This window comes from Mchenga conophoros, linkage group LG20 (genome assembly GCF_057382185.1).
Source record: "Mchenga conophoros isolate Kocher_MC1m ecotype Shallow Benthic linkage group LG20, M_conophoros_male_GT1.1, whole genome shotgun sequence".
Lineage (NCBI taxonomy): Eukaryota > Metazoa > Chordata > Actinopteri > Cichliformes > Cichlidae > Mchenga > Mchenga conophoros.
Window position 1 is genome coordinate 36,037,453 of NC_140545.1, and position 24,377 is coordinate 36,061,829.

Sequence of the window (24,377 nt, forward strand, 5' to 3'; positions counted from 1 at the left end):
GCCCTGCTGCCAGCCCTTATTCAATTAGAAAGGCCACATTGCCTGTCACAGCACCTCCCTGTGGTTACATATAGAACTGCGCAGGCTGTCGCAGCTTTTAGCAAACATGCTGCATCTTTGTGACAATTTATTTCCTCTGTATTTACATTTTCTCATATCCCACTTTTTGTCCTGATAATACAGACTACTGTCTACACAGCCCTCCACCAAATCTCAGCATAAGGCCGTTCTTTCTGATTCTGGAAGAACTGTTAAAGCACATATTATCATGTACAGTTAGGAAGAGCAGATCCCAGCAAACTAACTACGGAGCAAGGAAGAGTACGTCTGCGTTGGACACATTAATAATGCTGACACGAATCTACAAACTCTGCAGGACAGATATTCAGTATTTTATCTGAGGACTGTTTTCTAATGCTGGAAGCAAAAGTGTTTAGGATGTCACGTGTCCTGTATGTCCTGTATCCGCTCTGTAATCGTATTTGTGCAGATTTATTAATCATGTTCAGGTCCACACGATTTCTGTGAGACTCTGCTAAAGACAATCAAATGTGGGGCACAGTGTCTGAGGGTGGATCACACTGTGTATGTCCACCTCAGACACGTCACCATGGGAAAGGGTCTGACTTTTAACTCTCTGTGACGTAAAAGCCTGCAACGAGCCGTCTGCGTAGATTTTGCGTGTTTAACGTCAGCGGTGAGTTCTGCCTGACTCTGGCTCAGCTGTCCTGGAAAGTGAAAGCAGTGCAGAGGGCCTCAGGGGCCATCGGGGGTCGGAGGGTGTGGGGGTTGGGTGCATTCCCGCCGACAAACAAACCAGCTCCTTAACGGCCAAAAAGCACGTGACCAAGCGTCCTCCACACGAAACAGTCCCGTGACCTTTCGGGTAACAGTGTCGGGGGGGCCCTTTAAGACTCTGTGACAGGATGACGGCAACGAGGTGAGAGCAGAGCGCGCGCAGCATCACAATCCCCACAGGAAGGACAAAGAGGAGGAGGAGGCGTGGCACACGATGGGCGCGTCATTAACGCACGGGCTCGTGCTGATGTTTACGATGACAGAGGCGTGAGACGTTAAACCTGCAGGACTAGTTAGTCTGTGACAACGAGGACCGGCCTCTCCGCTCCGCCCAGCACCGTCTGGCTGGCTCCACGCTGCCTGAGCGGGCAGAGACACGCACCGTGGCTGCATGCAGCAGGCACGGAGTCATAACACACAAACAGATATTGCGACGCGGTGAGCCACGAGCAGATCTGCGGGATGATGAACGGAGAGCGGATCGCAGCAGCCGGAGGAGACACCCCGGGGGCCGCGGGGAGGACGCTCCGGTTCCAACGGCCGCACGGTGAGTGACGGGCACGCGTGCACGCGCACTGCGCATGACCGGGATGTAAGAATAGCACCCTGGTTATGTAATAAAACACACACACACACACTTCCTCTTATTTCATTCATTCCCGCAACACACTGTGTGCGCGTCACCGTGACGCAAACTGTGGATAATGTCATTGATTAGCGGGCAGAGGGCGTGATCATCATCATCATCATCATCAGGAATACTGTTAAAGCCAATCAGCGTGCGCGCGCACACACACATTATATAAGGACTGCGATATATCGGGCCTGCTGTGAGCGCGCATATATGTCACAGCGCGCGGTCTTTGAGCTGCTGTCAGGCATGTGCTGGGTGGTGCTGCTGGTTTGATAAGACACGGCCCGCGTGGGGAATGGAGTCCAGGGAGCAAAGCGCGCACCCCATGCGACGGCGGCGCGTGCGGTGTGAGAGCACAGGTGAGGTTTGTTTCCCTCATTCAGAGAAACGCACCGCTGACCTCCCCCAGGTCGCACACGTGACTCATTTTTGGTGAAAACACCTGAAGTCTTGCTCGATGGTCACGTGAAGTGAGAGCCAATGCAGGGCCGGATCCGCTGTCTGAGAGGCCGCGGGCAGAAATCCGAGAGTGGGCACCTTTTAATGCTGGAGGAGTGGACGACTTTGAGCCTGCGGGGTGGGGAGCGTGTGCTCGCACGGCCACTCTTATTTTTATAAAAACGCAGCCTGACCAGCAGCAGGTCCTGTCTTTGGACTCTTATCAATGTGTAAGCGGGGGATGTTCTGCAGTGTGGTGGCGTGGCTACAGCTCACTGCATGGTCAGCATGTCTGGGCCTTAATCGCCACCGTGTCAGTGCTGGGTTTCACTCCTGTGATAAGAAGCAAATATGTAGTTGAGAGCAGGATCTTCTGCAGTACGTCGTGCGGTCAGGCCTGACTAACGGTGACTGATGTACGCCGTGCTCTTTTAAACTTCAGGCCGTGGTCATGTATAAAACCAACAGCAGGCTGTAGCATGCTGCTCGTGTCTAAAAATATAGTAAAATTGAAATTTCCTGCATGGTTTTGGCTTCACTTCAGTTAATGACGACAAAGTTCACGTCCCGGCTCGGCTGCAGGGAGGTCTTTCCACTCTGAGGTCTGTTTGGTCAGCCTGTGGCAGCTCGTGTGTGACTGGCGCTCTGTGATGGTTTCTGTCGTGTTGACATGATTCAATCTCGCTCCGAGCCGTCTGTGACGTGTGCAGCGCTTTTAAAAGACGTGTTTATGTTGAGCTGAGTATAGCAGTGAATGCTTGGCTGCTTTGCTCTGTCGTGGCTGTAACTTGGGTGGGTTTCTTTTTTAAACTAATAAATGTGACTTTTGTCCACTCCGAGCTGATAAAATTCCCGAAGGCATTTTTGGTCTGTGTTTTCAGTCCTGACTAAAAACACAGACACACTGCATGCCTTTCACACAGCTTCCTTTCATGAAGGAAGGAAGAGGCATGAAGACAACAATGCTTCACTGGTTTTTACTGAAATCTGACTTGTGGATGGATTCAGTTTGTGTCCATGTCAGTCATTTAGAAATAATCAGGCGGAGCATCTTTGCCGTGTTGGGTGTAAACCACTAAACTACAGAGCCACTAAAATATAAATGAGGTACTCAGGCCTGAAAATAAACTTTACGTTGGCAGAAGAAACGTAGCCGTTTGCTTCATTAGTCTTTTTTTTTAAACCTCGGTGACTGAAAACTGATGACCTCTGACCTCAGATTCTTTGGTTTTTAGTGTTCGGCTCACTGTTGAAGAAAGCTGTGACGTGGGAACAGAAGCGTGACTTCGTAGGAAATGTTCTTGCTCAACTTCAACTTCTCTGAGCTGTTGATGACTTGAGCAGATGTGCGTTTCACATGTGACCCAGCTCCTGTTTGCTCACTGGGAGCTCCAGCAGAGTAAACAGCAGCTGCAGGAGCTGCTTATGTTTACTGACTGATCTGTGTTTATATGTTCGGTCAGTACTGCACATCATTAATATTTTAACTTCTGTGTAGAAGCTAAAGTCAGACCCAAACCACTAAAATGGCATGTTTTCCCTTTATTTAACTCTCATTTATTTGTCCCCAAAATTCAAATAAAAGTGAGTGATCCATCCACGGATCCATGTTTTCGTGACGGTGGGAAGGTCGAGTACCCGCCGAGAACCCACGCAGACAACAACACGCAAACTCCACACAGAGCGACTGCAGCTGGCCACTGGTGCACTGGTGCAGTGGTTAGCGCCGCTGGCTCACAGCGAAAAGGTTGTGAGTCCAGTTTCAGTTCTGTACAAAGCTGTGTGTCTGCTGCAGCGTGCAAACAAGGACGGTAACAGGATGTAGTGTGACGGGTGTTTAATCTGAAGATGCTCGCCTTGAGCTGTGTGCAAAGGTCCACGTGTTGGTCTTACCTTAGATAAGCTTTCTGTTTGCGTTCTGATTTTATGTGTTTATGGCAGCATCACGCTGAGGAGACGAGTGGAAGCCTCTGTCTCCTCACTCCTCAGAACAGCGTGCCGTCCTGTCGGCGAGCCTGTAACGCCTGTTTGCTGCCGTCCTGTCATTTACTGCCATCTTGTGGCCACTGTTGGTTACTGTCTCTGAACACTAGCTTTGACAAAAAAAATTGATGTCTCTAATAATGAAGTTTTTTGGGGGGTGACAGTCATGTCAGGTAGACTCAGACCTGACCTGACTGAAGACCTCAGTTTCCCTTCTCACTTCCCTCTTAATCGCTCTCGCTCGCCCTCTTCTGGTGTAATGTCTGCTGAGCGCCGTTTTATGCACTTCCGGTAAAGCAACATGTAGACTTCAGCTGCATAAGTATTATAGCGTCCCTCCTCCTCTGTCTGTCTGCGTCACTCTGTGAGACAGAGCAGGACAGGAGGAGCTAACTCGACTGTAAATAAGAGCCGTCTGCTGAAAGGAGATAAACTGAGATAACGAAGGGAAAACTTTTTTCAATGTTGCTTAACTTGCAAAGGAGTGACGTTCAGTACCGTGCAACAATCGTGAGCCAATTTCATTTCTCTGTATTCTGCTGGAAAATGGATGTAAGGATTTATTGAAGCATGTTCAAAAAGATGTGTGGGATTAAAACATATCAGGCAAAAACGGATTTCTGTGAATGTAAAATGAATATTTTGGTATGATCGCCTTTATTTCTCTGAACTCTCTCAGACAGATTTCTGTCATTTAAGTGTCTCCAGTCATTTCTCTTCAGGCCTCTAGAAGGACGTTAGGAGCTCTTCTCAGACTGTTTCTGCTTTGTTTTGTTCTCTGTCAGGATGATCCCACACTGCTGTAGTAACGTTGAGGTGTGGACTGTGTGGAGCCCAGTCTGATGGCAGTGTTTCACTCTGTTTTCCTGCCCGGGTATATTTTTACTGCAGGTATTCTCCTACTCCCAGTCAGGTGCTTTGCAGATGGCTTTAAATGGCTGCTGCATTTAGAAGTTTTAGCGAACACCACTCGCTCCACTGCAGCCTGAACCATGACAGAGCCTCCACCGTGTTTCACAGACGTCTGCAGGCTCTCACCAAAAATGTAACTTGGCACACGTCGGCCGAGGGCTGCACGATTACTTGTATTTGATGTCCCAGAATTAAATGAGCCATCAAAGCAAAGGCAAGCCAGGCGCTCCCTAAATAAGCAGCCGACCACTCGTCTATATGAGCCAATCACAGCCTTTCCCTGCTCCATGCCTGGAGCAGCAACACGGAAAATGTATCTGTGTGTGGCACTGCAGACATGGTGTTTGGTAATACTTCATTTTTAAGGCAGCTGATGTTAAACATGAAGGCATCACATGCACAGAGTGCTGCAGAGTTGTGTCTGCAGCACAAACAACAACAACTTCTTCGGCCAGCTGAGGGACTCCATCAGCAAAGACTCCATCAGCAAAGACTCCATCAGCAAAGACTCCATCAGCAAAGACTCCATCAGCAAAGACTCCATTAACATAATTAATGCATTAAAGCCAACGCTGCAGTGCAGCTCAGACGTGCTGAGGTCACCAGAGTCTTTCACAGCAATGCAGAGATTTGTTTACAGTGTAACACACATTTTGTTAATCGTGACAAATAGTTGTGGTCTCAGTGTTGATCACAATGATGGCGATTATCAGTTAAGCTGTAACTGTGCAGCCGTACCTCAGCCTCTCCTCCGGGGTTTGTCCTCCATTCTCCGGTTTCTTCATTTATTTATTTAATTTTTTAACGACACACTGAACACTTTGCTTAGATATGCTAAGATTTTATCCAATAGCTCTTTGGAAATTCGTTCATTGGTGCAAAAATACTGTTTTATGCAGGTCAAACGGTGTAGTCTTTGGCATGTTTTGTGACACATGAGTAGTAGTAAAGTGTCTGGAGTTGGGTTCATTGAATGATTCATTGGTCAGCAGTTAAAACATTCCTCTGAAAATGGTCAGGTACAAGGAGTGGACTGAAAATGGGAGAGAACAAAACAGGTTTGGCTCCTTGGAAGCAAAATCGTCTTGATTTTGCTACGTCTTGCAGCACTGTGGTCACGTGAAGGTGGATTAATGATGGTTAATGCAGAAAGGTCAGGATGTCCAGGCACAGTCTGATCTGCTCGTTTCTTAAAGTGTTTTTGTTTGGTAGAAGCTGTTTTCCACACATGCAAAAACATGACTGCCTCTAATAATTACATTTAAAATGCATTTAATGAATTTGTGCAGTTTGGATTTTCTGCTCTTGTTTCTTTTTAATTACATTCAGTCGTGTGTGTGTGTGTTTGTGTGTGTTTGTGTGTGTGTGTTTATCTCAGGACTGGATTTAAATACAACAAACAAGTCAGTCACCACCCACATGGTTGATATTAATGAAGGCCTAGGTCATGTGACACACACACAGGCCTCGGCTGCTTTCATTGGGTGTCAGCTGATAGAATCACAATAGAGCCACTCAGCATGGTTGTTACCCGTTTGTCACGTTACACCACTTCCTGTGTGCCGGGACAAAGGTTACTGCAGCACATGGTGATTGGTGGATGACCTCATCGTAGTGTCTTTTACTGACTGACAGGCCAGCCGACCAATCAGAGGCACCGCATCCTCTGCCGCAAACCAAACAGGTGTGCTGCTGAAGCTCCTCCCACTCTGATGTGGTGTGAGAAAGTTCAAAATCTGAACACAGCTGGGAGAGCGCCTTTATCCCGTCCTCCTGTTCACACACAGACACACACACACAGCGCAGAGCGCAGATACAGAGGAGAGGTTCACACACACAGACACACACACACAGCGCAGATACAGAGGAGAGGTTCACACACACAGACACACACCTGGCTGTTGAAGCCATGTCGCAAACACTCACTCAGAATCCTCTGGAGAAGACCTGGGGTCCATGGATGCAGAGCAGGCTGAACAGACGGCGAGGCTGTAAGTACACAAGCGCACACATGCAGCACATGTGCGTGCACACACACACACACACACACACACACACACACACACACACACACACACACACACACACACACACACACACACACACACACACACGGTTTGCGCTGTGATGCCTTGTTTTGCTTTGACATGCTGATACTTGTGCGTTTTCTTCTGAACAGCTTGTGTGGATTCACCAGGTGTGTGTGTCTGTGTGTGTCTGTCTGTCTGTGTGTGTGTGTGTCCTGACGGCCATTCACCCTAAAGGGTCGCTGCGTGATTGCGTGCGGTCAGACAGACTCAGACTCAACAATAACACGACAAATGTGCATTTAAAGAATTTTGTAAAGTACAAAGTGAAACTAAACATCTAAAGAATCACAATAACAAAATATTTTGAAGAAAGAGTTACAAAGTATGAAAACTAGGCTGTTGGTGGACAAGTGTGTGTGGCGAGGCTCAGCCTGCCCGAGCGGGCGTTTTGCCCGCCCAATCAAACGTCAGGACCGCACGTTTCTGTTTAACCGGCAGCGCAGAAAAAACACCAGAATCATTTCTAGCTTATGATTGGGTGGCAATTTTCCGATCTTCACCCCCTGACTGAAGGAAAAAATTCCCACCACACAGTTATAACCTTATCAGTGCAGGAGCGTCTGACTCTGACCTCAGAGCGGTCGTGGAGCTGCTGATTCTCTGCTGTAAAGTCCACATTTCTGCTGCTGATGTGACGTCTGTATATATCTGAGTGCATGCAGAGGGCTGTTGAAAGTAAGATCCCACACGGAGCAGCTGTCAGAAGAAGAAACAAACGAATGTCAGGTTCCTCTCAGATCTTCCTTGAAGCTTTCACTCAGACGTGTTAACATTTTGCAGCTTTGTAAGCATTGAACGGGCAGCCTAACAACGAGGGGGCGACAGCAGCAGCCAAACACCTGAAGAGGAAACTCACCGTTCCTCACCACACGTGAACAACCAGTGCTCACTGCTGCTTTCTGAGTGCTAAAGTTTTTATTTGGATCCTTTACCAAAGTAAAAGCACAAGAATACATGTGACATTTCCCTGTGACTGCTTCGTCTGTGCAGTCGGTGTGTCTGCAGCCTGCGGTCGGAGCTGTGGAGATGTCACAAGATGGGTCTGAGTGGTTTTAGGGTGATTTATGGTCTTAACTCCACATCAATCGGTAATCAGGTGTGATGTATTTATGTACAACAGACACACAAACACAGCGTGCTTTACAAAAGCCAACGACAGCAAGAAATGAGATCAGTGCTGATGTGGGAAAAGGAAAAACACAGTAAATGAGAAGAAAACGTATTTCAAAGAACAGCAGTAAACTTCACTGACTTCAGCTGCACTTCCTACTTAAACTACAGTAAAGTGCACAAAGGTTGGGAAACAAACAGATGAAACTGAAGCGATGAAGAAGAGAGAAGCTGGCCATGAGCTTAAAATCACCTCCTTTCTGTACGGCGAACGTGTGTCTGTGGGAGGAAAGATTACAGCCTGTGACTCTGAAAAATGACTCGCGGTCAGACGGTGTTCCTTCTTATCACCAAAATAACATTTAGTCCAGCTCGAACCCTCCGTGGCACACTTGTACTGACGTCAGCGAAGGAAAGCTGTGCAGTCAGACATTGTTTACGAGATGAGCCGAACATGGTTGTGTTGTTGCTGCCTCTCCTTCACAGCCAGGCATTAACTTTTAGATCAGGATCGTACGGAGGACCGAGGCTTCAAAGAAATGAATGAAATAAAAAGGAAGAAGTTCTAATGTCTTTGACACATTTTTACATAAAAAACAGAAATGAATTTATAAACATTTACTTAAATGTATTTATTTATTAAGAGAACACCCAACAACCATATGTCCCCTTTAAACAAGCACTTTGGCAACAGCGGGAAGGAAAAACTCCCTTTGAACAGGAAGAAACCTCCGACAGGCTCAGGGAGGGGCGGAGCCATCTGTCGAGATGCTAGCATTGTAATGTAGTAGCTGGAGTATTTTGCAGGCTTGTGTCAGTATTTATAAGACTGATGTGTTTGAAATGTTCGTCAGACTTCAGATGGTAAAACTTTCACGACTTCTTTGAGACGTCGGTGTGTTTTCCTCCTCGGACACCTGCGCTGGTCACCTGTAGTCACCGTCTTTGTGTTTGTGCGTTTCAGCCTCGGTGCCCCAGTTCACCAACTCCCCGACCATGATCGTGATGGTGGGCCTCCCGGCACGAGGGAAAACCTACATCTCCACGAAGCTCACCAGGTACCTGAACTGGATCGGCGTCAAAACCAAAGGTATCGGCTGCCAGCGCGGGGCTAAACTGACACACCAGGCCGTCGCCACACAGATGGAAACGCATCTGTTAGTGTGAGCTGTAACACAGCTCGTGTTCGCAGGTGCTGTTTGATGCAGCTTGGAGTGATTTCTGTAAACCTTCACACAGACTCTGACTGAGCAGCAGAGTAATAACGTTTCTCAGGTCAAAGCTTTGTGAATAAACAGGCAGGTTACAGAGATGCGGATGAGAGCAAAGGAACTGTTTGGCCGCGGCGTTTCTGGCTGTCCGGACTTTATTTGGTCTGCTGTGTGTTGCCAAAACACTTCCAGGGCGCTGAGGCCTCCTCAGGACTCTGAAGGTGCTCTGCGGTATTTGACACCAACATGTTGGCAGCACATCCTTCAGAGGATCCTAACACTGTCAGATTTCAAGGATCTAAAAAGTTCATTCCAGTCAGCATGGCTCTGATGAGTCTGTTGATGACATTTAAATGATAGTAAGGAGATTTCCATCCTCGGTCATAACAGCTGTAAGCTGTGCACATACTTTCTTCTTCATCAGTGCAAAAATCTGTTATTCTCCACACGAGTTTTCCATCTGCTCTTCTGTTCACAGTGAAGCTGTACGGTTTTATGGAGCAGAGCTTGTGTTTAGTGACCGAAGCAGAAGTTTTAACATGGGAGTCTATGCAGGGTGGGCAACTCCAGGCCTCGAGGGCCGGTGCCCTGCAGGTTTTAGATCCCACCCGGGGTCAACACACCTGAATCACATGATTGGTTCATTCCCAGGCCTCTGGAGAACTTCAGGACATGTTGAGGAGGTCATTTAGCCATTTGAATCAGCTGTGCTGGATCAAGGACACATCTAAACCCTGCAGGACACCGGCCCTCGAGGCCTGGAGTTGCCACCCCGGGTTTATGGGGACGGACTGACTGCTGGAGCTTCTGCTGGATGTTAGAGGAACTGCAGTTTGGTCTTTTTCAGCCGTCTGAAAGCATCGTGGGTTAGAACGTGTGCTGCTGTCAGCCACAGTTACTGCTCCTTGTTTGTGTTGTTATAATCCTTCATGGCTCGTTCTCCTAACCTGTGATGGTCACTGCTAAAAGCCAGCAGATGGCATCCTCATTAGCATGTTTAGCTGTAAGTTTAGTCTCTGAGCGTTGTTAGCTCATTGCTACAGATCCAGACCCTGTCACTGTGTCAGCAGGATTGTGTTCTCTGTGTTCCAGTGTTTAATGTGGGGCAGTACCGCAGACAGGCCACCTGCTCCTACAACAGCTACCAGTTCTTCAGACCCGACAACGAGGAGGCCATGAAGATCCGCAAGTACGAACCCTCAGCTGCACGTGTGCCACACCTCGGCATTAAGGCGTTAGTGTGTGAGGCTGTGTTTATGAAACCCACAGCATGTTGCTTCAGAGGAGCCAGACTACGCCGTCATTTTTAAAGTGCTCGTGAGCAATACGAGTCCAACTCTCTGAAGGTCTTTAAAAGTTACTGTTTGGACATTTGCTGCTTTTTCTCCCGTTTTCAGTCCAGTTCTTGTACCTGAGCTGTGAGTCGTTTAGGCGTAAAGACTGAAAGTGACCGTATCAGATATTCATTTTCAAGCTTGTTAGAATCGTTCACACTTTGTTTTTAGACTTTTGTTGTTGAGTCATAAACTGGCCTTAAATAATCTGTGACACAAAGTGAGATGGGAGCTGGAGCAGTTCACTGCAGAGCTCACCGTCCATGATCTCGGCCCCTCAGCCCCTTCTTCAGTCGGTCGCACTGACCTGTAACTCTCCACAGTGCTGCTCACCTTCCATTTGATGTCCTGCAGATAAGATGAGCTTTTGTAGCGCTCACAGTGGTCAGATCGCAGCAGTATGTAACAGACTTTAAACACTCACAGCTGTCCAGCTGTTCTTTGGCATAACTGAGGTGCATGAAACTCAACACACGCGCACATACGTGGAAATGCAGCATGAACGGCTGAAGCTGTTTCCTACTTTCCTACCAGCATGTAAAGATATGAGGGGTGAGTCCCGCCTGCTGACAGTGTCATACATCGTTAACGTGTCGGTTTCTGTGTCGGCACGCAGGGCCTGTGCCGTCGCTGCCCTCCAAGACGTGTGCGAGTACATCAGCAGGGAGCAGGGTCAGGTGGTGGTGAGTCAAACTCAAAGTTTCCTCCAAACTGCTCAGCAGCACGTTTTTGTTTGTAGTGGACACACAAACACAATATTACAGTGACAAATCAGATCTCCCTAAAACGCCGTGAACACAAGTCATCACATCCTTGTGTGAGCAGCTGTTAAAGTCGGTCAGCGTGGTCTTATTGAGTTTGTCTCTTGAAGGTTTTTGATGCCACGAACACCACCCAGGACCGCAGAGAGGTCATCCTGAACTTTGCCAAAGAAAACGGCTACAAGGTCAACTTTCTTTCTTTCTCTTTATTAAAAATAGAAATGTGTTCGTCAAACCTCTGTGACAGCTTTTGTTTCCCTTCCTGTTCAGGTTTTCTTTGTGGAGTCGATATGTGACGACCCCGACATCATCGCTGAGAATATTAAAGTAAGTGAGCCGAGGCGAGTCGCTGCTCGGAGCCGGGATCCGGTGCGCTTTCAGTTTGTTTTTGTTGGAACGGGCTGAACCGAGCTCGCTGTGCCAGCCCGCGGGTGTCTTGGCAGGACCTGGACTGGTTTTTGTTCCACAACAAAAGCGTGGAGAAACCCTTCCTGCAGCTTCTCCGTCCTTTTCTCTTCAGTTTGGCTCGTTTCAGACTTCATGTTGTGCGTGCAGCTCACGTCTCTCTCAGCATGTGCCCTGCTTTAGTCGTGACTTTTCCCACTCTCTCTGCCTGAAAACAGCAAGTGAAGCTGAGCAGCCCGGACTACGCCGGCTGTGACAAAGAGGAGGCTGTGGCCGACTTCCTGAAGAGGATCGAATGTTATACGATGACCTACGTCCCCCTCGATGACACCAAGGACAGGTGACTGCCTCTGCTGTGGAAAATCAGCTTCTGAGTCACATCCACACCTCGTGGTTCACTGTTAGCGTGGAGGCAGATCAGCCACACTCTCTGTTCATGCTAAACTCATAAAATAACCTTACACAGAGAATTTGGAATTAAACTCCATCATCATCATCACATCAATCACTCTGCACAGTCGATGTTGGTTTGAGTTGATGCCTCTGAAGCCCATTAACCCTTTAAAGCCGGTCGGAGCAGGCACGCTCCATTTTGTGTAACTATTTTTAAATCCCGGCAGCTCTGCAACCAGTGAGCTAGCGCAATCATTTGTTTTGCATATGAAACCAGAGGAGTTGTACTTACATCTGATGCCATCAGCTTGTCCTCGGTCACGGTTTCCTTCCACATACAGCTTTGCAAAAACTGCATAAAAAGCACTTGCAGGAACAAAAACATAATATTCCAGAAACACGCTTTGCCGATCCGATCAGCTGTTCGTAACACTTCCTACGTCCATCAGCGTGAACTATCACATGACCGCATGACCTGCCCGAAACCGGAAGTGACGTCATTTTGCGGAAATGTAGTTGTTTTTTTGTTTTTTTTTTTTACCATCGTGGCCTCATGAACCTATACTTGTGTTTTTAAAAGTTATCTTTGACTTTATGACTTTCTGTGTGGTTTCTGGGATGCTGAGGACTCATATTGCACTGCTGGAAATAGTTTATTTTGATGCACATGCTGTTATTTTGTAAATTTGCATTATAATATATTTTTTCGTTTTTCCTGCAGTATATGAAAATTGGTGTATCTCAAAAATAAAACTATGAAGACACTTAAAATAAATTTCCTTTGGAGGGAAACTAGTTTGTGTATTTACAGTTTTGAGGGATAAGCCTCTTAAATTTCTCTAACTAGAAATATATGTTAAAAAAACAAAAACGATTTTCAATTTTTTTGTAGTTTATTGCACTTTTTTGCAATTTATGTAATTACTATGCACTTAATGAATACATATTATTAAAATTTGGGCTGTAATGGTTGTATTGATGTGTAGCAACTTGAAATGCTCCCAAAAATGGCTCCACAGCATGTAAAAATATAATATAAGCTCTGGCGGACTTGGTGCTATGGTAGGTCTTAAAGGGTTAAATATGACAATATGTTTAAATTGTAATAAATTGTGGAGCGAGAGCTTTACGGACGTCCGTCTCAGCTGGTGCAGCGGTTGCACGAGCCAATAATACGGCAGGATTCCTCACATGACTGTGGCTCAGGAGGCTGAGCGGTTTGCCCACTAATGGGACCGTCTGTGGTTGAATCTTGGGTGAGATCCTGAAGTCGTCCCTGAGCATCCATCACACTGAGAAAAAACAAAATGCGTGTGCATTAAGTACAAATGTAACTAAGTACAAATATGATGGCAGAAGAAATGAACAACTTTAAAGAATGAAATCTTTATAGGAGCTTCACATTGATACATCGCTGCGTGACAGGTTGTTGGTCCTGCGTCTTCGGACTGGGCGATCTGTGTCTTTGTTACGTAAACGCACTGTTGTGTCCAGCAGAGGAAGTTAAAGAGGGCTGACGCTTTTGGGTCTCTTTTCCTCGTCTTTCTGCAGGAACTTGTCTTACATTAAAATCTTCAACGTGGGCAGCAGATACCTGGTGAACCGGGTCCAGGACCACATTCAGAGCCGGATCGTCTACTACCTCATGAACATCCACGTCACCCCGAGGTCCATCTACCTGTGTCGCCACGGTGAGAGCGAACTGAACCTCGTGGGTCGCATCGGAGGCGACTCTGGGCTTTCCTCTCGCGGGGCGAAGGTTCGTTTTTTGTTTTGTTTTTTTTTAAATGCACCTGTGATCTCGGGTCATGTTGTTGTCAGTGAGATTTTTCTCTTGTCCGTCAGTTTGCCAGCACTCTGGGCACCTACATGCGTGGGCAGTGCATCAGCGACCTGAAGGTGTGGACGAGCCACATGAAGAGGACCATCCAGACCGCAGAGGCTCTGGGAGTCCAGTACGAACAATGGAAAGCTCTCAACGAGATCGACGCCGTACGTAAAGAAACGGCTCGGCCGCTTCACGTAGATGATTTCTGCTCGTAGGAGACGAGTCTGACTTCCTGTGTGTTTCACTTCAGGGGGTTTGTGAGGAGATGATGTACGAGGAGATTCAGGAGCATTTCCCCGAGGAGTTCGCGCTGAGGGACCAAGACAAGTATCGCTACCGCTACCCTAAAGGAGAGGTGGGTGTGGACCCTGCGTACACCTGCTGGCCAGCAGGGGGCAGCTGCTCTGGCTGTGTAATAGGAGTCACTATGAGTTTAGGTCTCTGTTGCATGTTTTACTGAATAAAACATTAAAGCGATTAAAAAATAAATCTGGTCCCATTTTGAGTCAGATAGTAAATCCGAGTGTTTGACGACAAGAGGAGCCTCGTTCAGCTTCACGCGTTGACAGCAAAGTGACTGATGTCTAACTGTGTGTGTCTCAGTCGTACGAGGACCTCGTTCAGCGTCTGGAGCCGGTCATCATGGAGCTGGAGAGGCAGGAGAACGTTCTAGTCATCTGTCACCAGGCAGTCATGAGGTGTCTGCTGGCCTACTTCCTGGACAAGAGTGCTAGTAAGTGGTTCTTCTGCAGTGGCTTTGCTGAGGCTTTGAGCCTTTACGCTCATGTTTGTGATCGAAAGGTGATTAAAACCAATGTTGTTTTGAATTATTCCCATAAATATCACCCTATGAACCCACCGCTGAGAGTACAGGATCACTTCTTATTTATCTTTCACAGGATTTTTTCGATAATGAAACAAATGAAGAAACGATGATAGATTCCCCGAGTTTATTTCTCTGTGGTTAGAGTGATGGCAGCAGGCATGCTGTGGATAAACAAACATTTCTCTGTGTTCAGACGAGCTGCCGTACCTGAAGTGTCCTCTGCACACGGTTCTGAAACTCACGCCAGTCGCTTACGGTCAGTCTCGCCTTCTTCTGCCTCTGACTTTAACGTCCTCCTCTGTTAGTATCATTAAAACAAGCTCTGCAGCGTAAACTAGCAAACACAAAGTAAGATGATTAAAGTTGTTTTTGAACGGCGTGCTGGTGGAAGAAGTCACGACGTGCAATCACAGCGTCCGTCTGTTGTTCCCTCAGGTTGCAAAGTGGAATCCGTCTTCCTGAACATCGAGGCCGTCAACACGCACAGAGACAAGCCGGTGGTAAATATGAAATATGATTTTTCTTCTTTTAAACACAAACGGCTGAACACAAGTCGTAGTGTTAACGAAACCTGACACTGACCGAGGTGCAGAGGAACCGCCCACACTCGGTGAACTAATGGTTTTAATAAATCACAGGTGTGCGTGTGCGTGCGTGCGTGTGCAGCCTGCATTGATTCAAAGCGCTGCGACTCTGTGCATCAGACTCAGTTTGACTTTCTTTCCCAGAACGTCGACGTGGACCGAGACCCGGCCGAGGCCCTGGAGACGGTCCCTGAACACATCTAGAGGAGGCGGGCAGGGAGCTCGTTTTTATTCACTGATGGAAGTGGCCTTTTATTGTTTTTTAATTTAAGTAATCTTAGAGATCATCGCTGTTGTGATTGTTGCTGTTGTGACAGTTTGAAGCTTCACAACACTGAAAATGAGACATTTCTCTGTGGTAGCCTCTTTCCGTTGTCGATGCACTTTATAACGCAGGACCGAGGCCGGGTGAAGAAGAGGTCTCGTCTACTGTGGGAAAAAAAACAAAGTAGTGCTGAACATGTGGCGGGGGGTCTGCGTTACCGTGTTCCCTCCTCGACTCTTCCTTACCTGTACCTGTGCTGTAACCAGTGTCAGTCTGAACCGTCATTGTAGGAAGTTAACTGTCCACACTGACATACCGAACACGTGGTGCTGGTTACCGTCAGCGAGTAGAGCGTTGTTACAGATCCTTAAAGGACAGGTTGAAAGGATTTTTAGAATTGCTGAAAAAGTTTTTATTCCTGGCAGTAAAACCGTCATGTTTGCTCTGGTGGTAAATGTACCAACATTTCTATTCTGATCTAATCGACTTCTTAAAGCCACATTCACGCATTGAAGCCGGACTTCCACCATCACGCCCGCGGGCCTTCTTCCAGGGCAGAAATAAAACTCTCCCTGAGTCGTGTGCTTGGCGCCTCGATGCTGATAAAACACCCAGAACACGCGCTCTAAAACAACAAGGAAACACTTGATGATCATCAGGGGGGGGAAAAAAAAAAAAAAGAGTTAAAGTCAAGACAGAAAGCAGTTTAAACACCTATAAAACTGGAACCCAGCTATCGCCACCTGGTGGCCTTCAGACAGAATGCAGGTAGATGCATCCATGTTTTTACCGTGTCTGCGCCTCGGGACTTCTGCGAGCCTCAGCTCTGATTACCTTCAGCCTGTTCAGAAACTGTGATGATAGTTTAGTGTTTTAATCTCTTTTTAAACGGCCCGCGTTCATTTAAAAGAAAAAAAAAAAAAAAGATGGAGGAAAACCATCCCTACCCGGATATCCACAGGCGACTGGAATATAACCTGAGGGGTCGGTGATTGGATTCAGCAGGACTGGCTGACAGTGTTTGGCTGAATGTGGTTTTTGGTAGTTTTCAGTATTATTCATTGTAAAAGATAAAACAGGAACGAGGCCTTCAAAGCACACGACCCATAATTCCTGCGTAAAACATGAGGGGACAGCTGGTCCTGTAACTGCCCGATACCTCAATGTGCCTCATAAACACACAATCCATGACTGCTCTATGCACCCCACTCTTTAGTGGGGGAGGGAGGTCTGGTGCATCTTTTTTATTTTTTTCTGTGAAGTTACACTGACTGTTCGTGGTCCTGATGATGTGTCCGTCCGCTGTAGTCCTGCCCTTTGTCTCCTGGACTCGCTGATCCAGGATCACTGGTATCATGAACTCACCTACAGGCAGGTTGATGTTAGGAGGGCGAGTGGTTCATTACAGGCAGCACAGACTGGTGTCGTACTAAAAGTCACTAAAGATCAATGAAAGCATCAGTTAGATGCTGGAATCAAAACGGCCACATCCTGTGGTCATTCGAGGGACTGCGTTTGTGGTTCCAAGCATCGGATTGCTGCTCGGATGAGACGCTAAAAACTGTGCTGCTGATGAACGCTGCAGAATTAATAAGCTTCATGATGATAGTGAAGCCAAACACCTGCGTAGGCTTCCTTTGCAAAAGGAGTCGCACCACCCGTGTTAACACCTTCAGGTGTTCTTAATAATAGTATACAGGATCAAATATACCTCAAAGCCTGCAGTTTAGGGATGTGCTCACCTGAGAAACTGTAGAAAAATGCACATTTTCCAGAGTAGGTAGCTCAGGGTTACCATGGTGATATGCTGTAGTTAGGTGAACCAGGTTCATGATACCAGTAAACCTGGATAGCGACTAACACTATTACTCAGATGTGATTGGAGGCCTCTGTGTGCTGGAGCATTATGTTCTGCGTTGTGCAGAATCACCCGGTGTAGCAATAGAAAATCAAACCACCTCAGGGGATCCTCATCTTCACAGTGTGAGTCAGTTTTACTGTGAGTGGTAGCAAACCTGCAGTGTTGAACAGTAATTCTGTGTTTAAACGAGACTCGTACAGTAACCCCGTGCCGCTGTGTCACCAGCAACCAGTCAAATCAATGCAATCACTGTTGTTGGATCAATTATAAAACTTTATTTTATAAACGTGAAAAAAAACCTGCTGTTACGTTAAAATCCAGGCAATAAAATCGAAATGGATACTGGACATTTGTGGGGTTTTTTTCTCATGTTTAAAACTAAGGCTCACACGGGTCCAACACGAGGCTCTAATGTAACCGGGATTCACACTGTAACACGACCAGTCCACACAACGCTGCTGGTGCAGCTTCTCTTTCACACACGATAAATAAAAAGAAGGCAGGAGAAGCTGTCAGGTGGTTATCTCTGACTGCTGCTGCTGGTGGAGGCCTGGCTGGAGTTGGGGAGGGAGTGGGCCTGTCTGTACTGCTGAGTCCAGGTCTTAGGGTCCTGTTCATGAAGCTGAGATCGGACACAAAAAACCATCATTAGTAGCCACAGCTTCATCTGCAGGTGTAGGCGTGCTCTGCTCAGCAAACTTACTTCACCCATGAACTCCAGGATTTTGGCTTTCGACACCTCTGCGTCGGCGCGCTGACCCCAGCGAAACTCGTGCTCGATGGGCTCCGTGTGAGGGATCCGCACGTACTCCAGGTACCTACACACGCACGCACACAGGAATCAAACTGAGCATTAACAGAAAAGATGTCAAGTAAATGAGTGTGGAAGTCGATATAAACTGAACGTGAGCAGCGAGCTGCTCTTCACATCTTATAGAATAAAACATGATCTTCCTATAAACTAAGGTCGGGCGAACTGAAACGTCGAGGCTGATCATCACATCTGGTTACAGAAGTCGAGGCCTCCCAACAGGACCTGCGATCGCCCGCCTGATTATTTATGAGCTGAAATATAAAACTTAAAGCAGTAAAGAGACTTTGGGGAAAACCCATCAGCCACATTATAAGTGCTGATGGGCCGTCCACCACCTGTGACAATAACAAATAAATTCAGCCGATAAATCTGTTCAGTCTCCAAATATCTGAGTCTTAAATCCTTATCAGCCGGGTTCACTTACAGATGTTGTGCCTGCTTCCACTGACAGCTGTGGGTTTAACTTCAGGGTAAATGAAAATTTTTACATTTTGATGAAAACCACTTTAAAAAAAAGAAACCCAACATCAACAGATCCTTTTAATCCAGACTGAGGAGTAATCACGTTAAATAATCATTATGAAACATCAGTGATGCTGCCAGCATGTCGCATGGAAGTCTTTCAGGTTGGAAAACATGAGTTACAATACAGCGAAAAACAACAGACGCTGAAGGAAAAAAGCCCTTTATGATCCACTGCAGCCTGTTTTTGTAGGAAAGCGATGCATCGTTCGAAAACAGACGCAGAAAAGTAACTGAAGACAAAATGTCAAAGACATGCGAACCGAAACACAACACGGGGTTTTCTGACCGGTTTGGGAATGTTGGAGGAGCTGGTCCAGGCACGGTGCTGCGGTGCTCTGGCCTCCTGCGCCCTCCTGCTGCTCTGTGGTGTGGTATAAACCAGAGTCTACGGTCTGACAGACGCTGGCTCTGAACACACCAGTGCGCTACGACTACAGCGACCCTGCCGGGCTCGAACCCGCGACCTTCTGCTTACACGGCAGTGCCTTTAGAAGCCTGAGCCATCGTCCGACTGCAGGACGCAGGTACTTCACACCTGGCCTGTACTTTCCAAGGTGGGGGAGGGGTTTACATGCTATCAGGTAATCAGATTACATCCAGTTCAGCGCAGTAACTTCACATCTTGAACTTTAAACTGTCCTTGATCATTTGTGGCTGACCCCACAGTGACCCGGTTACCACGGTGACAGAGCCCATGACTCGGGTTGCTTCCTACCTTTGACGCACAAACTCGTCGGTGACCATCTTCCTCACATCACCAAACTCCTCGTGCTTCTCTCTGCGCACAGCAAACAGAAACGTTTAAAGTCAGATTTGTGCCGACTCCTGACGAGCAGCTGGGCGGCGACTGAGGGGCGTGGCCTCACCCGGGGTCCACGCGCAGCTTCCTCAGAGTGTTCCAGATCAGATCTGTGCGACGAGGGAAGACAAACGTGTCAAACTTGTGTCCTTCCACAGATCAACTCGCCTTTGTTTTATTTAAGGAAGACTGACACTCACTCTCTCTGACGACACCGCCTTTCATGAAAATGACGCTGAGGATCGCTAACAGCAGACCCATCTTTGGATTGGACGGGCTCCTACGCGCCACAGGAAACAGACACTTGTTACACAAATGCAGGTTTTCTGATGACGCACTGATGTTGGCTGTGTCAGAGTATAAAACACGCAGGTATTCAATAACTGAATCCTGCTGCTCGGCCTCAGCGTTTAACTGTTTAGGTTGTGATGTAACACATGATGTCACCACTAGATGGGGCTGCAGTCTCTGCCCAGTTTCTTAAAGCTTAAAGTTAAAGACCTCTCGGACTCCACACAGCGCACACAAACATTTGTACTGCTGATGTTTAGACGCTCGTTTCCCCGGTCTATGAATATATGCATGAATACTCACCTGACCGGCGAGGCTTTGTCAGGCGTCTCCAAATTATTGACCAATATGTACATTTTATTTTTAGGGTCGATTTCCACCAGCTTCAGGCCGAACACCTGGACAGAGCAGCAGAGGAGCGCCGTGCTGAGACAGTTTCATTTGCAAATCGAGACGCCGATCATCTCTGACTCTACAAACCTGGTCAAACGTCCGCGCCGCCCTCTTTAGGATCTCGGGGTAAATGTTTCGGTAATCCTTCACCACATGTTTCACCAGGTCTGAAACGGCACGGAGACGACGTTATCTTTCATTACTGTGCTTTATACGCGTGTCTGGGACATCCACGGCTGCGAGCAAGGTTTTAAAACACCTCAGACTCACAACGTCTTCTTCAGAGCCCGACACGACACGCTGAGCACTTTTATTTTTTCAAACAAACTGAAGCAGCCTCTGTTTTCGTGGACACTTCTGTTCCTTAGCACTCAATTTAACTGTTACCCCCGTTTGATTTCACAGTTGAGCTGATATAAACCTCAGAGGGCTTTTCAGTGGAACGCTGCCGTGTATTCAAACGCTCCCTGGCTGCTGTCTGTACCTGCTCGCCGTACAGGCATCTTCTTCTGGTCCTTCACCAGGAAGTACTGCACCACCTCAGCAGTCTGCAGACGGACGAGTGACAGAAAAAAAGAAATTAAATACATTTTACTGATCATTAAGAATCAAACTCTGGATTTCTCCTGGTTCTGTACCTTTTGGTCGACCTGTGCAGGTGTGAGCTTCTCCAGCCCTCTCTGCACCTGTGACGTACTCGGCTGAGTGAAGGTCGCATCGTCATCCTCATCCTGAGCCACCAAGTTGCCGGTGTGTCTCTACGTGGGAAAAATGTACATGGAGTCAGTATCTGTGAAACTCACTGACACCCTCAGATTCAGCTTATTTTTCTGTACGGCAACTTTGCCTTTTATCAGCTGGCTGTCTAAAAGCTCTGGGAGAAGATGGAGACACGATAAGGTTCTTGCAGTAATCGCCAAACACACAGACCTCCAGAGGGTCAACACCAAAAACCATCAAGTCCAACCAATCAAAGCTATTAGGTTTCAAAGAGAAGCAGCAGCGTCAACGAGCTCCTGGGCTGCATGCTGCCCCAAGCATCTGACTGCATCAGTCACTACGCTACGTTCACACTCCTTTCCTATGAAAGTTTGCTGCTCTGATTTCCCGGCAACGTCAGCGCAGTTTCTTTCAGCAGGTCGGCTCGGAGCCCACGCAACTTAAAAAAAGTCACTGGGAAGAGCGATCCAGCAGCTGAGACCAGTTCAGGATGGTTATGGTTGGTCTGAGCTTGCAGTTTGAACCCTCCACAGGTCAAAGCTAATCTTGCCTTTGCTGCTCCGCTGAGGCCTCAAACTCGCAGCCCCTATTTTGATGTGAAGAAATATAACGCAGTTTGACTCTTTCTGTTGGGGAGGTTTGTTTGTTGTTGAGTGAAATGTTAAAATAAGCTCTTTAAATGATTTATTATGAAGGTGACATGAGCAGAGAGCACAAACATGCTGAGGGATCGGCTGTGTTAGTTCAGCGAGTCACAAACTAATGTGAACACTTGTGTCTGTGTTTGTATTTTGTTACGTATGACAAAGTGTGTCTGTCCAGGAAGAGGACAGGTGTGTTTGTTTGCTAGTTCAATAAAAGGCTTCGGTTAGTTTGCAGTTTTGTCTTGTTATACAATATTTTAAATAAAAAACAAACACTTTTGGAAATATTTGTGATTTCTTCTTGTTTGTTTTGTACTATTTGAACACTACGGTGAGATGACAGTGCCAGCAGTGGCCCACAGCTGATTTACGTTTGAGACCCCTGACTTAGGCAAAGTGCCGATGACCCCGAGGTACCCCGCTGAAGATGTGGAAGGTTTCCCAATAAAGTGACCATTCAGACCACCTCACCGCCATCAGGGACCGGCCTGTTCGTCCAGCTGCTTCAGCGGTTTCTGCTCGTAGCATCTCTGATGTTTCTCAGCATGTGTTTAAGAAACCATGCAGAACGTTTTCTCCAGTGAAGACAGAGCAAACATCCAGAGAGCTGGAGCTTGTTTCTGCCCCTCTGCATCACAGACATCAAATTACTGCACTTAATTCAAACTCTATATCCCATGATGCTGAAGCTCCTATCATTGGGACACGTGGAGTGGGTGTAATAATTATTTAACATATGCCCTCACAGTTGGAATCATTTTTCCTGCATGGGCTGCTTTTTTTTTTTCCAGCTGCTGTGGTTTGATCTGGACGTGATCTTGAGTTTATACAAAGGCGTTCACCACTTTACCCTAGCACCTCTCACTACTGTAACAGTGCAGACAAGTAAAAAGAATTTCTTCTGTGGTGGAAACGAAGGACTTACTCTCTGAGAGGAGCTCTGTGTGCTGGACGGTCTTTTCCTCTGCGTCATGGCGACACACCGCCTGATAAAGGAGACAGGTAGGATGAACAGATGTGCCTCTTTAGGTTGGACTGCACAGCATTTTAATTCCTGGCCCCCTGCACCACATCTCGAATAGTTCTGCAGTACATGCACTTTTCTAAAGTCTGACTTTCACATACATGAAGGGGAGGCTGTTTATTGTTATCTGAAGAGGATCAGGCTGTCACCAAAGGTCATTCTGTTTGCAGCTTTGCACAGCAGGAAATTATGGTGTGAGGTGATACATCGTGTGCATCATCACTGGATTAAAAATGGTAAAATTGCCAGATGTGTCTGTACGGTGGCCCTGAGAGGCCAAACGGACTGCAACTTCAGGAAACACTTGCAAAAAGAAAACAAAACACAACGGAAATGTTTCTGGGGAGACAATAACCCGACGGACCAGTTGCACGAACCAAAACATGCTAACAAGTGCGCTGGGAGACACTTCAAGGAAGTGGATGAGAGGTAAATGTGCTGTAATCATATGATTCTAATAATACTACAGATATCTGGAATATACATGCATGCTTTGGTTCGTGCAACTGGTCCGTCGGGTTATTGTCTCCCCAAAGAGAACCCCCCCCCCCCCCACACACACACACACACACACCACACAGGCCTCCTACCAAAAAAAAAACATTATAGAAGTTATAACTTAATTTGAATGTTATTGGTTGAAACATGTGCTTGACCCACAAGCCCCTCAATGCAGTGAAGAATCCTCTTCACCCTCTGCAGGAAAGCAGCCCACAGCATGTTTACCAGCCTCCGTGATTGGCTGTTCCGTCTCACGCCATTAAAATCTAAGTACCGTAAAAATCAGAGTCTGTTCATTTCTTTGTACGAGAGCAAACCAGATGTTAGACTCAGCGCTGACCTGTCCCACACAAACACAGTTTTTGCCGCACATTTATTCTGTTAGGACCTGATCGCCGCAGCTACACCGTGTGTGTGCGTTTCGGCGCGTTTTAAACGAGAAAGTCTGTAGGCTGAACAAAAACAAAAACCCGGAAGTGACCACAGATCCTTAACGCGAAAACCAGAGCAGACAGCGTTGCTAACTCCGTGCCCTAAAATACTTCACCCGGATTTCCCGGGATAAAGCGTGGCAAACAGAAGCTTCAAATAGTCCGTATGTTTTAGAAAATGACTCACTTTGATCCTCCACCCGTTCCAAACGGTCAGATTCCCGCTAATGGGGCTTGTAGGCGCCTGCTGATGACGTCATTTGCACTTGCCGCTTTTCCTTTCCGTTTCATTCGTCGTTGGTTTCACTCAGTGACTGTAAAAGTCATTGGTTTCATCTATTAATTAAATAAAAATTGAGTGGTTTTATTTATTTATTCCCCCTGTGACAGTTTGATGGTTTATTATACCGAGAAAATTATTTTTATTTTACAAATTCGCCGGAATAATATTGTTCATTAGTTTATGTGTAAAAGGACCTAATTTGCATAATTACTAATGAACAGAAATATGAACGTTTGATAAAGAGATAAATAATCATACTGATTGAAGGAAACGGTTTCCAGGGCCTAATCCGTGGATCGACTTCCTTCGAGGCGTGGACGTCTATCAGCAGAGAATGTACCTTCACCTATCAGCAGAGAATGTCCCTTAGTCTGTAACACAGTCAAATATATTCTCAAGTAATATTCAAGCATGCCATTCAGCGTGTTATTACGAGCTCGGGAGCAGCTTGGGAGAACAAGAAAACAGAGACTGCTTCAGATTGTCTTCCCAAAGTGACTCAACTTTATTCACAAGTAC

The 24,377-nt window shown here is 46.9% G+C and overlaps 2 protein-coding genes across 6 annotated transcripts; one reads left to right on the forward strand and one right to left on the reverse strand.

Annotated features, from left to right (window-relative positions):
• Positions 1-926: 926 nt before the first annotated feature.
• LOC146551334 (6-phosphofructo-2-kinase/fructose-2,6-bisphosphatase-like) lies at positions 927-17,780 on the forward strand. 5 transcript variants are annotated; one of them, XM_085261199.1, is made up of 14 exons: positions 929-1,345; positions 8,930-9,055; positions 10,269-10,365; positions 11,127-11,193; positions 11,382-11,456; positions 11,542-11,598; positions 11,895-12,016; positions 13,621-13,828; positions 13,915-14,061; positions 14,148-14,252; positions 14,501-14,630; positions 14,917-14,979; positions 15,159-15,223; positions 15,452-17,780. In XM_085261199.1, exons 1-14 carry the CDS (start codon positions 1,261-1,263, stop codon positions 15,509-15,511), a joined length of 1,407 nt encoding a protein of 468 aa, XP_085117325.1. In that variant the 5' UTR covers positions 929-1,260; the 3' UTR covers positions 15,512-17,780. The 5 variants fall into 5 exon arrangements, with proteins under 5 accessions (XP_085117328.1, XP_085117325.1, XP_085117327.1 ...); XM_085261201.1 differs by lacking the exon at positions 929-1,345 and adding an exon at positions 1,610-1,791; XM_085261200.1 differs by lacking the exon at positions 929-1,345 and adding an exon at positions 5,105-6,756.
• ndnl2 (necdin-like 2) lies at positions 17,684-23,898 on the reverse strand. The gene is made up of 11 exons (XM_085261204.1): positions 23,763-23,898; positions 22,545-22,605; positions 20,894-21,013; positions 20,740-20,803; positions 20,343-20,422; positions 20,166-20,260; positions 19,772-19,851; positions 19,639-19,681; positions 19,488-19,550; positions 18,137-18,251; positions 17,684-18,055 (listed from the first exon to the last, which is right to left on the reverse strand). The coding sequence occupies exons 2-11, from the start codon at positions 22,590-22,592 to the stop codon at positions 17,954-17,956; spliced, it is 810 nt and encodes a 269-aa protein (XP_085117330.1). The 5' UTR covers positions 22,593-22,605; positions 23,763-23,898; the 3' UTR covers positions 17,684-17,953.
• Between the last annotated feature and the right edge of the window lie 479 nt (positions 23,899-24,377).

Bases quoted from the DNA above. Each gene is read 5' to 3' on its own strand.
- LOC146551334 (XM_085261199.1), top strand. From the start codon at position 1,261: ATGATGAACGGAGAGCGGATCGCAGCAGCCGGAGGAGACACCCCGGGG. The intron at 12,017-13,620 runs GTGACTGCCTCT...GTCTTTCTGCAG, and splicing joins CTCGATGACACCAAGGACAG to GAACTTGTCTTACATTAAAA. The intron at 14,980-15,158 runs GTCAGTCTCGCC...TTGTTCCCTCAG, and splicing joins ACTCACGCCAGTCGCTTACG to GTTGCAAAGTGGAATCCGTC.
- ndnl2 (XM_085261204.1), bottom strand. From the start codon at position 22,592: ATGACGCAGAGGAAAAGACCGTCCAGCACACAGAGCTCCTCTCAGAGA. The intron at 20,261-20,342 runs GTTTGTAGAGTC...TGCTCTGTCCAG, and splicing joins CGGCGCGGACGTTTGACCAG to GTGTTCGGCCTGAAGCTGGT. The intron at 18,056-18,136 runs GTAAGTTTGCTG...GTCCGATCTCAG, and splicing joins TCCTGGAGTTCATGGGTGAA to CTTCATGAACAGGACCCTAA.